The sequence below is a fragment of the Heterodontus francisci genome, chromosome 28 (assembly GCF_036365525.1).
Source record: "Heterodontus francisci isolate sHetFra1 chromosome 28, sHetFra1.hap1, whole genome shotgun sequence".
NCBI lineage: Eukaryota > Metazoa > Chordata > Chondrichthyes > Heterodontiformes > Heterodontidae > Heterodontus > Heterodontus francisci.
The window spans coordinates 23,595,434-23,607,882 of NC_090398.1; the positions used below are offsets into that span (position 1 = coordinate 23,595,434).

Genomic DNA, 12,449 nt, shown 5'->3' on the forward strand with positions numbered 1-12,449 from the left:
ACCCACCACATATTCTTACATATCCAGTCAGCCAGCTCTCAATGGGCACCCACGAATCTGAAGTATCTTCCCCAGTGATGTTTCTCTTTAGATATCAGTGAGTCTGTTCTAGCTCTCTGTTTATCATGATGTTCTCACATTTGTTAACCTACTGTTTCAAGGCAATAAACAGACTATTTTAGTGCCTGCTCTTCATCTCTCCTTTGAGTGAGAAAGCTACTTGGGCGAAATGTTCGCCTTTCACACACAATTAAAATAATGGTTCTTTCTTCTGATATGCTTCAAGATAGACGCTACATTATCGTGTTAATGGACAGGAGGTGAGAATTACCAGAACTATATTGGCGTGGCGAATTTGTAATGGATTTTCACGAATCTACTCTAATTCTGCGACATGATCCCTGCAAGTGTGGTTCTTGTCCTGGCGAACACTGCAAATATAGTTGTCTTGATCAGGTCTTATGTATTATTTAATTTTATTTTGTATCACTTTATTTTATATCAATTTCCAACATCTCCCATTGTCAGATTGTCAGAAGATTTGACATATACAGAAAACCAGTTGAAATTTTGATTTAGTTCCGAGAGGAATCTTTCATTTGACTAAAAGTGTTTCTCATTTTTTATCAATTTGTGAATTTGTGTCCAAGGAGATTTCAACGCATTCGTCAGTTCTTCTCTGAATTTCCTCTGGGTGGCTGCATAAATACATGTGTTTGTACAGGAACTCAAATACATGAGCAAATATCCAGTTTCAGTGGCGATATATGGAGGGTTTGAGTAATCACCTTGGTAATAAACGCTGTTTGACAGCCTGGTGGCTGCAAAGCTCCCAACAGCTGTTAGCCATAAGAATATAAAACTGCCTGATATCGTGAAAAGTAAAATAATGGATTTCCTTCGGTTTTTCATCTCTGGATCATTCTGACTCTCACTGACATTACCGCGGAGTCCCCTGCGAGCTCTATTGGCCAGTAAAATGCGTTTGACGGTCAAAGAATTTAACAATGTCATGAGAGTAAAAGGAAGCAATACGACTGAGACAGACTGCATCCAACTATACGCCGACCATGCGGGTAATGTATAAACATCCAGCGTTGTCTGGCAGCCCCAATGCACATTATTAATTATTCGTTCAGCTTCATATGAAAAGAACATAGGAACACCTTTCAAATAAGTCAGGACAGAGAGCGTTACTATAACTGCTGTCGCGGTTCTCCTTGTGCAAAACTTCCCTTTAAACTCCTGACAGCATATTGACACAAATCGGTCAAATGTGAACGAGACAGTGAACCACACCGACATATCCAGGTTGGAAAAAGTTATGTACAGGATGAACTTGCAAACGGCAGTGTAGGACAGAAAGGAATATGGAAAGTGATAATTGAAAATCAAATACACCACTACATTGAAGATCATGACCAGTAGATCTGCTGTTGCCATGGCCACCATGTAGACACAGATACATTTGGAAAGACCGCAATTTCCTCTGGAGAGAATGGCAATTGTCATAATGTTTGCTGTAAGAAGAGAGAGATAAGAGGAAAGTTATGGGGACCGACATAGAAAAAATGTTGCTACTCACGATAACATACGCGGGCAGTTTAAATGGTGAGCATTAATGAGAAAATTAAAATGAAAGAATTATAGAGACAAAATGGATAAAAATCCGTGGTCCTTGCAGCAGAGCTGCCAAGGGAGCGAGAGCAGGAGGATATTACCTGGTAGGTTTATGAAGACCAAGGGAGGGGGACCTCCTCTCCCTTCTCCTCCCACTCCCTTCTCCTCCCTTATACTGCACAAGGGTTGGCGGCCTAGAACTGCCCCTAGTTTTGCAGGCCCTTGCAAGTAACAAGTAAATCAGAGACCACACTCACTCCGGTGAGTTCATCAGTGACAGTCACTGACTTTTTTTTATTCATTCATGGGATGTGGGTGTCGCCGGCCAGGCCAACATTTATTGCCCATCCCTAATTGCCCTTGAGCAGGTGGTGGTGAGCTGCCTTCTTGAACCCCTGCAGTCCTTGGTGTCCAGGTTTCCCCCCCTCCCCACCCCCATGCTGTTAGGAAGGGTGTTCCAAGATTTTGACCCCACGACAGTGAAGGAATGGCGATATAGTTCCAAGTCAGGATGGTGTGTGATTTGGAGGGGAACGTGCAGGGGGTGATGTTCCCATGCATTTGCCACCCTTGTCCTTCTAGTTGGTAGAGGTCACGGGTTTGGAAGGTGCTGTCTAAGGAGCCTTGGTGCATTGCTGCAGTGCATCTTGTAAATGGTACACACTGCTGCCACTGTGCATCGGTGGTGGAGGGAGTGAATGTTTGTGAATGGTGTGCCAATCAAACGGGCTGCTTTGTCCTGGATGGTGTTGAGCTTCTTGAGTGTTGTTGGAGCTGCACCCACCCAGGCAAGTGGAGACTATTCCATCACACTCCTGACTTGTGTCTTGTAGATGGTGGACAGGCTTTGGGGAGTCAGGAGGTGAGTTACTCGCCTCAGGATTCCTAGCCTCTGACCTGCTGTTGTTGCCACGGTATTTATATGGCTACTCCTGTTCAGTTTCTGGGCAATGATAGCCCCTGGGATGTTGATAGTGGGACGTTCAGCGATGGTAGTGCCATTGAATGTCAAGGGGAGATGGTTAGATTCTGTCTTGTTGGAGATGGTCACGCAATACTAGTGGAATTCACTGGATTGTGGTAAATGATTTAGAAAAGGTGCTTGTGAACTGGGACCAACTGGCCTATTAATTCTGGGGGGGGGGGGCGGTGTTCCTGTGAATTCGTCACATTTTGAAAGCCAATAAATAAACAGATTCTCTTTCTCCATCCTGACAAAGCGTTGAGCAATGAATCCACTTCGCCATCAAGGTTTCACCCATGGATTCCACCTGCCCAATTTCATAAATCATTCACTGCATTGAAGCTACTGACTCAGTTGCGTAAAGGGTCGAGATATTCCACAAATACATTTGGTTGTTTTGTCCAGTTGCAGCACAGACAGCGTGGCACAAATCACCGCCTGAAGTGAGGGGAAGGGGTGGGGGGGGGGGGGAAATATGAAGCGGGAAGCACACGGTTGGGATATGAATTATCACCTGAAGTGAGGCAGAGCCCGAATAATCGGACAGGGCAAGACAGCAGGAAGCCCGTTTATTATCACCTGAAGCAGAGTGTAAGGCAACGTTGGACGGACCCCATAGAATGGGCGAGACATTGGCCCTGGCCTGATAAGGAAAGCATTGTAGAATATAGAGCGAGGGCATCAATCATCGCCAGAGGTGTATAAGGCGAACTCGAACCGTGTTGCAATAGCCTGAGATATTCCCTGCTAGATTTCCTGTCTACCACCAATTCAGTGCAGCTTAACGGTATACATTCAGAAATGCACCATAAATAGTAAGAGCTAAAGAGAATTAGGTAGAAATTCATCTTGGCTGGTGGCCAAGACAGTGGTATTGGATGAACCGACCCTTATACAACAGCTCCTGACATTCAGATTCATTGAATTTAATATCAAGCACAGTAGATAATGAGCCACCAATCCCATACCATCCGTTTTGCATCGCTGCCAGAGATGAATTTCGAACTCAATGTTCTGCACCTGCTTGGAGTTTTACTTGACTTTGTAGATTTGCAGAAATTGCTGTGAAATTGTGCTTCATACTGTCCATACCTGCTGCAGCTCACGAGATCCCTCTGTCCCGTTAGGATTCGGTAGTGTCTCTCCCAATTCTGCACCCTTTCAGTTTGGATTGAAACAATAGATCGGCAATGCATATTGAGGGAGATATTGAGGAGATAGGTTGTCTACTAATATCCATTATAAGCCCACCGACTCCCACAGCTACCTCGACTACACTTCTTCACACCCTACCTCCTGTAAGGACTCCATTCCATTCTCCCAGTTTCTCCGTCTCCGACGCATCTGCTCTGATGATGCTACCTTCCATGACGGTGCTTCTGATATGACCTTTTTCCTCAACCGAGGATTTCCCCCCACTGTGGTTGACAGGGTCCTCAACCGTGTCCGGCCCATTCCCCGCACCCCTTCCCCGCACCCTTTCCCCTCCCTCCCAGAACCGTGACAGGGTTCCCCTTGTCCTCACTCTTCACCCCATCAGCCTCCATATCCAAAGGATCATCCTCCGCCATTTCCGCCACCTCCAGCGTGATGCCACATCCAGTCGCATCTTCCCCTCCCTTCCTCTGTCAGCATTCCAAAGGGATCATTCCCTCCGCGACACCCTGGTCCACTCCTCCGTTACCCCCACCACCTCGTCCCCGTCCCATGACACCTTCCCCTGCAATTGCAGGAGGTGTAATACCTGTCCATTTACCTCCTCTCTCCTCACTATCCCAGGCCCCAAATACTCCTTTCAGGTGAAGCAGCGATTTACTTGTACTTCTTTCAATGTAGTATACTGTATTCGCTGCTCACAGTGTGGTCTCCTCTACATTGGGGAGACCAAGCACAGACTGGGTGACCGCTTTGCGGAACATCTCCGCTCAGTCCGCAAGCAGGACCCTGAGCTTCCGGTTGCTTGTCATTTCAACACTCCCCCCTGATCTCATGCTCACATCTCTGTCCTGGGATTGCTGCAGTGTTCCAGTGAACATCAACGCAAGCTCGAGGAACAGCATCTCATCTACCGATTAGGCACACTACAGCCTGCCGGACTGAACATTGAGTTCAATAATTTCAGAGCATGACAGCCCCCCATTTTACTTTCATTTTTAGTTATTTTTTCTTCCTTTTTTTTTACATTCTTTTTTACATTTTTTACAATCTTTTTTTGCATTTATTTCATTTCATCTTAGTTTGTTCAGTTTGCTTACCCACTGGTTTTTTTCAGGTTTGCACTTGCTGCTGTTCAATATTCAGTGTATTAACACCTAATCTGTACTAATGCTTTGTCTTTCAACACACCTTTAACATATTGTTTGCCTTTGCTCCGTGACCTTTTGGTCAGCTATGTGGCCTGGTCCAATCTAGACCTCCTTTGTTATCTCTTGCCCCACCCCCACCTCACCTGCTTATAGCCTGTGACTTTGCTAATATTTGTCAGTTCCGATGAAGGGTCACTGACCTGAAACGTTAACTCTGCTTCTCTTTTCACAGATGCTGCCAGACCTGCTGAGTGGTTCCAGCATTTCTTGTTTTTATTTCAGATTTCCAGCATCCACAGTATTTTGTTTTTATTATTATTGAGGGAGATATTGTTGTTTAGTATGTTCACCTTACAGGTTGTTTGGGCGGAACACACAGTCCTCCCCCGACTTTCCACCATTCTCTGCTCTGGAAAGGCTAAAACTGGAATGTAGCCCATAATATCGCAGAAGGAGCAGCAGGGCAGCCTTGAGGCACCTGGAGGAACCCATGAATGTTATTTTCAGCAAGAGGCAGCTCGCTGAGCCGCAGTATCTGTTTGAAAAACAGATGTTTCACAAATTCTCTTTCAAAGACACCTATGAGGTGGAGAGGTCCTTAATCCGAGTAATTATACACACTAAGCAGATTGATCAAAGTTCGTAATTGAATCAGTGTCATGGAAACCAAACAGCCAATATCGGGAGAATGACCTTCTGTGCAAGGGACGAGGGAACCTCGTGATCCAACGGTAAAGGAAAGAAATTCAAACTACCATTGCCCTCGGTAACGCCTCACCTGTCACATCGACTGGAAGGATGACTGTTGATATTTGCAATTTTATTCCAGTAACTCTGTGATTTTACAATGAGGATATAATCGGAAAGTTGTTACAACATCCATCAGCTAGAAAAAAGTCAAATAGTCAATAACTTCTAACCAACAGGAGACACATACCAGGAACACCAAATGCTGCAAGCAGAGGGTAGTAAAGGTCCTTTGTCTGTAGGATTGCCGGTCGTACCATTTTACCAAAACAGGTGAATTCTGTCCACAGTCCTTGGTTTCAAATGAAGTACATCTGAGATCTATTAATGATCTCCCTTTATAGAAAAAAGTGGTACCCCAGTGAGAAAATCAGGTTACATAATTCTTGGAGTTAGTTACGGCCACTTAACAAATAAAGGAATGTTTTATGCTTCTGCGCACCTGGGAGTGGCAATTGGAAATTGTACACCTCAGATTCATCTTTTGAAATCACAAAACAGAATGGAATCTCAGAGGCAATGTTCTCTGGGCTTACAGCCCCAGGTCCCTCAAGTGAACACCTCTCCTGAAGTGTAGGGCCTAATATTTCTAAATCAGCAGAAAATGTTTAATGCTGGAAGCACTCACTACGCAATGAAAATGTGATTCTACTATTATTGGCGTTAACCATACTCTAATGTTACTGGTAGTGACCCTACTCCAGCATCGGCAGTGAGATTCTACACTAGCATTATTGGCGGAGAAGCGACTCTTAACGTTACTGTTGCTGCTCCTGCTATAATAGTCATAGTAGCGAGCAAATTCTAACTTACTTCTGGTGAATCTACCCAAACATTACTGGTAGTGGCTCTGCGCTAGCATTATTGATGATGATACTGTTATAAGATCATAAGGATCCCACATCTGTAGTAAGTTTGTTGTTCCTATTTCTCTTTCGTTCTTGGCAAGGCCAGAGTTTATTTCCCATCCCTAAATGCCCGTGGGAAAGTGGTGGTGAGCCTTATTCTTGAACTACTGAGGTAAATGTGGTGTAGGCACACCCATAGTTCTCTTTTCCATAGCAATTTGATGAATCTGAGTGGCTTGCTACGACATTTCAAGGGGCAGTTAAGAGTCAACCCTGGTGACTGGATTTAAATGTAAACTCTGAAAAGTACACTCTCCCCGGATCCCACTATTGGTGTGAAACTGTAAATCGATCCACCAATGATTTCCTCATTCTGGGTCCTAATATTGGCACGAGGATTAAAATGTAAATTTGAGATAACACATTCCCAGTGGTGGTCACAAAGTAGCTATGGAGATTTCAGGGAGCAAAGAATGGGTGACCGCCATTCAGACTAGGTGGAAAAGGCATGCAGTTCAAGAATTCCTTAGGAGCGTCGTACTCAGTGCTGAATATAAGTGAGTGTGATGGCACCTCGGCAGAATGCATTCATAAGCAAATCCACAGCATTGTGGGAAACTCAGCTTCACAACATGTGTACAAGAAAGTTTAGCACTGCAATTGTTGTCGGGGATTTGATAGACAGTGGATTAGACAGGCGGCCTGGAACCGCAGACTTTAATCCAGAATAGCCCAGTGGTGAAAGGGTAAAAGGTATGACTGAATTGGTGGGAGTCTTTCTGCGAGGGTACGAGGAGCAGTCATCAATCTTTGTCCATCTTGGACCCAATGCCATAAGTTTGAAAAGTGGTGAGCTCCCAAAGACAGAGTTTCAGGAGCTAGGAAAAACAGGTACTCAGAAGTTGTTAACTTTTGGATTGCAACCAATGCCATGCACTGGTGATAACAGACACACACTGCGTGGTGACTGCGTGGCTGGAGAAATAATGTAGTAAAGACGGTTTCAGATTCGGGGCCACTGGGATCAGTTTGTGGTGGGGGGTTGGGGCAGGGAGAACTTGTACAAGCCGGACAGTTGCACCCAAATAGCGCAGGGAGACATATCCTCGCGGGGATTTTAAATAGTGCTATGTGGGAGGACTTGAACTAATTAAACTAAATGCAGCAACAGAAAGAAGCAAGATGCATAAAACACTAAGAGGAAAAACAGCAGCAGAGTACAGAATAGTGTATTATGAGCAGGAAGTAAATGAGAAAAAAAGATTAAGCAGACAAGCATGGAGTTGGAATGCACGTGTGTTAATGGATGCGATGTTACTGATTAGGTGACAAACTACAGGCCCAAATTACGACATGGAGTCAGAATGTGATAGCTGTAAAGGAAACCCAGCTTAAACATTGGCAGGAATCGATGCTAAACTTTCCTGCTTACAATGTGGTGGTGGGTGGGTGAAGAGGGGGGAGGGTAGGGGGTAACAGCAAGGGTAAAAAAGGATGGTTATGCCATATTGATCAAGGATGAGATGACAATTTTATGGAGGCTCGACATTCTAGAGGATTCGAAGACTGAAAATATTTTGCTGCAGTTAAGGAACAGGAAAGGAACTGGGCGTACTGGTCCACAGGTCACTGAAAGTTGCAACGCAGGTCGATAAGGTAGTCAAGAAGGCATACGGCATGCTTGCCTTCATCAGTCGGGGCATAGAGTATAAAAGCTGGCAAGTCATGTTGCAGCTGTACAAAACTTTAGTTAGGCTACACTTAGAATATTGCGTGCAATTCTGGTCGCCACACTACCAGAAGGACGTGGAGGCTTTGGAGAGGGTACAGAAGAGATTTACCAGGATGTTGCCTGGTCTGGAGGGCATTAGCTATGAGGAGAGGTTGGAAAAACTCGGATTGTTTTCACTGGACCGACGGAGGTGGAGGGGCGACATGACAGAGGTTTACAAAGTTATGAGCGGCATGGACAGAGTGGATAGTCAGAAGCTTTTTCCCAGGGTGGAAGAGTCAGTTACTAGGGGACATAGGTTTAAGGTGCGAGGGGCAAAGTTTAGAGGGGATGAGCGAGGCATGTTTTTTACACAGAGGGTGGTGAGTGCCTGGAACTTGCTGCCAGGGGAGGTGGTGGAAGCAGATACGATAGCGACGTTTAAGAGGCATCTTGACAAATACATGAATAGGAAGGGAATAGAGGCATGTGGGCCCCGGAAGTGCAGAAGGTGTTAGTTTAGGCAGGCATCAAGATCGGCGCAGACTTGGAGGGCCGAATGGCCTGTTCCTGTGCTGTTGGATTTCTGGGTACTTACCATCGACTACAACATAGTGAGAAGGAGAGAGGAAAGTTTCAGAGGAATTTCTAGGCATTTTAGGAATGCTTCGCCCTCTTTGCCATCTTTATCTCCAGTGTATTGGTGTAATTCAAGCGCCCCTACTGTTAATGTTGTAGCATTTTACAAGAGAATATTAATCATTACATTTAAACCCCAACAAGGAATGAAGCAATGCTGTATCTCGCTCTGGGGGAAAGTATAGGGCAAGCAGGCTATATCTTAGTAGATGAACATTCCGTTAATACTGATCGTAATATAATTAGGTCTAAAGTAGTTTGGGAAGGGGACAAAGTAAGAATAAAAGGTAACAGTACTCAACTGGAAGGGAGCCCATTTCAATGATTTGATATGGAATTTAACACAGTCGGATTGAAAAAGGAAGTCCGGCCAAAAACAATGACAGTAATGGGAAGCTTTTAAGGCAGAGGTGCTTGGGGTACCAATCAAGCAAATTCCCACCAAAAGGAAGAATGGCATATCCAAAGCTGGAGATCTCAGGGTTACAAATGAAACAGAGAAGAAAATTAAACAGAAAAAGAAGGTAAATGACGAATGTCAGGCAACGAATGCAGAAAGCGCAAGTGAAATTGAGGGGGAAACAAGGATAAGGGAAGGGCAAAAGACAGTGTTAGCAACTACCATAAAAGGGAACACAAAAATCTTTTATAAACATACACAATGTAAAAAAAGAAGATAATTAAGGAATTGGTTGGGCTGCTTAGGTACAAAAAGGGAAATCATCTTGTGAAGGCAGAGGGCATGACTGAAGTACTGAATGACTACATTGCAACTGTCATCACAGAAGAAGTGGAGGAATATAATTTCTCAATAGAGAGGAGGTGGTATAAATTCTGGATAGGTACAAATACGTAGAAAGGAGGTGCTGAATAGTTTGGCACCATTCATAGTTAACAAATCACCTGGTCCAAATGGGTTATATCCTAGATTGCTGCGGGAAGCTGGGATGATGATAACGAAAGCTTTGATCACAATCATTCAATCCTCTTTGGGTGTTGGCGTGGTGACAGAGTAATGTAGAATTAGGAATATTATACTTCTGTTCCAAAACGAAGAAAGGGATAAACTTGGTAACTACTGGTCAATCAGTCCAAAGTCAGTAGTGGAAAATTACCAGAGACCATTGTCAAGGACACAATTAATTATCACTTGTCGAAGCATAGGGACACGATCACAGATTTATAAGGGCGAATAGCATCAGACCAACTTGATTGAACTCTATCTTGAAATAAAGGAAAGGGTCAATCAAAATAGTATGGTACATTGTATGTATGCAAAAGTCATTCAATAAAGCACTTCAGAACAGATTTATTCAGAAATTGGAAGCATGGTTATTAAATGAATGGTGGTGGCTTAGGTACCATAGTGGATAAGGCATGGGGTGGGACAGATAATAGCTGTGAAGAGATATTTTCTTTACTGACAGTAGAGAATTATGCAGTGGACTTCCCCAAGGACCAGCATTATATGTTTCCTGTTCTATATAAATCACATTGGTTTCGGTATCGAAGGTACAATCCCGAAGTTTGAAGGCTGATACGAAAATCAACAACATGATAAACAGTGAGCTAAGTTGCAGCAAACTTCAAGGATACCATACAATGGCTTTTGAGATGGCCAAGCACATGGCATATGCAATTTAATGCACATAAGTCAGACGTGGTGCACTTTGGGGGAAATGGCATGGTGAGATGGTACAAACCAGCAACGCCTCCCCTTCCCACGAAACGTTCCCATGCTATAAAACTATAGAACCATGGAAACGTTATGGCATAGAAAGAGGCCATTCAGTCCATCATGTCTGCAGTGGCTGGGAAAACGAGCCGCCCATTCTAATCCCACCTTCCAACACCTAGTCCATAGCCATGCAGGTTGCAACACTTCTGGTGCAGGTCCAGGTACCATTTATATGAGTTGAAGTTTCTGCCTCCACCATTGATTTGGGCGGCGAATTCCAGACACCCACCACCCTCTATGCGAAAAAGAACTCATCATGTCCCCTCTAATCCTTCTACCAATCAACTTAAATCTGTGCCCCTGGTAATTGACCTCTACACTCGGGGAAACAGGTCCTTCTTGTTTACTCTATAATTTTGTACACCTCAATTAAGTTACGTTGCAGCCTCCTCTGTTCCAAGGAGGACAGCCCTAGCTGATCCAATCTTTCGTCAGAGCTGCAATTTTACAACCCTGGCCACGTTACTGTGAATCTCCTCTGTGCTCTCTCCAGGGCAGTTATGTCCTTCTTGTAATGTGATGATCAGAACTGTAGGCAATACTCCAGCTGTGGACTAACCAACGTTTTATACAGTTTCAGCATTACAACCCTGCTTTTGTATTCTATACTGTGGCCAATAAAGGAGAGCATTCCATATGCCTTCTTCACCAATTTATCCACCTGTCCTTCCACCTTCAGAGACCTGCAGACATGCACTCCACGGTTTTTCACTTCCTCTACCCGTCTCAATATCCTCCCGTTTATTATATATTTACTTGCCTTGTTTGCCCTCCCCAAATGCATTTCCTCACACTTCTCTAGATTGAATTCCGTTTGCCACCTTTCTGCCCACTCAACTGAGCTATGGATATCATTCTAGAGTCAATGGTTATCTACTTCACTATGAACTACACAGTCATTTTTTGTTCTTTTTCCGACAACAGAGGAGGCTGAGGGGTGACTTAACTGAGGTGTACAACATTATGAGGGGCCAGGATAGTGTTGACAGGAAGGACCTGTTTCACCTAGCGGAGAGGGCAATTACCATGGGGCACAGATTTAAGCTGATTGGTAGAGAATTAGAGGGGACGTGAAGAAAAGCTTTTTCACCCAGAGGGTAGTGGGTGTCTGGAATGCACTGCTAGGAACGGTAGTGGAGGCAGAAACCCTCAATTCTTGTAAAAGTTGCCTGGATATGCACCTGAAGTGCTGTAACCTGCAAGGCTATAGACCAGGTGCTGGAAGGTGGATGTAAATTGCGGGCTAGTTTGTTCGTCTGGCACGGACACAACGTGCTGAGTGACTGCCCTCTGTGCCATAATGTGTTTATGGTTCGATGGCTCTATCCTTTTGAAACAATGGTGCAACGTTCACAGACCTCCTATCCTCTGGTATCTCACCTCCATCTGGTGCGGATTTGAAAAATTATCCTCGGAGCATCCACTATTTCCTCCCTGGCTTCCTTTAACAGCCTGCCACACAATCCTTCGGCCCTTGTGATTAATCCACTTGCAAAGGATGTCATACCCTCTATTGCTTCCTTTTTCATTTTGCTTATTGTGTCCAATATATCACACTCCTACTCTTTAACTAAAATGTCTGCATCATCCCTCTCTTTTCTGAAGACAGAGAAAAAGTACTCATTAAGAACCCGGCCCATTTCTTCTGTAGCCACGCATAAGTTACCTTTTAACTGATAGCCCCTACCCTTTGCTTAGTTATTCTCTTGCTCTTGATGGACTGATAACATATCAGTTTTCTTTGATTTAGCCTGACAATATTTTTTCACGGCCTCTGTTTGCTTTCCTAATCCTTTTTCATGGTGCCCCTGCACTTTCTACACTTCCCTAGGCTTCTAAAGTATTAGGTCTTTTGTGACTGTTATAAGCTTTCTTT

The 12,449-nt window shown here is 44.3% G+C and overlaps 1 protein-coding gene across 1 annotated transcript; it reads right to left on the reverse strand.

Moving 5' to 3' along the window:
* Window positions 1-603: 603 nt before the first annotated feature.
* Window positions 604-5,897, reverse strand: LOC137345146 (probable G-protein coupled receptor 139). The gene is made up of 2 exons (XM_068008616.1): window positions 5,828-5,897; window positions 604-1,520 (listed from the first exon to the last, which is right to left on the reverse strand). The coding sequence occupies exons 1-2, from the start codon at window positions 5,895-5,897 to the stop codon at window positions 604-606; spliced, it is 987 nt and encodes a 328-aa protein (XP_067864717.1).
* Between the last annotated feature and the right edge of the window lie 6,552 nt (window positions 5,898-12,449).

What these genes read in the sequence shown, in the direction of transcription:
- LOC137345146 (XM_068008616.1), bottom strand. Translation starts at nt 5,897, where the DNA reads ATGGTACGACCGGCAATCCTACAGACAAAGGACCTTTACTACCCTCTG. An exon ending in TGCAGCATTTGGTGTTCCTG is followed by an intron (nt 1,521 to 5,827) that starts GTATGTGTCTCC and finishes CTCTTCTTACAG; the next exon opens with CAAACATTATGACAATTGCC.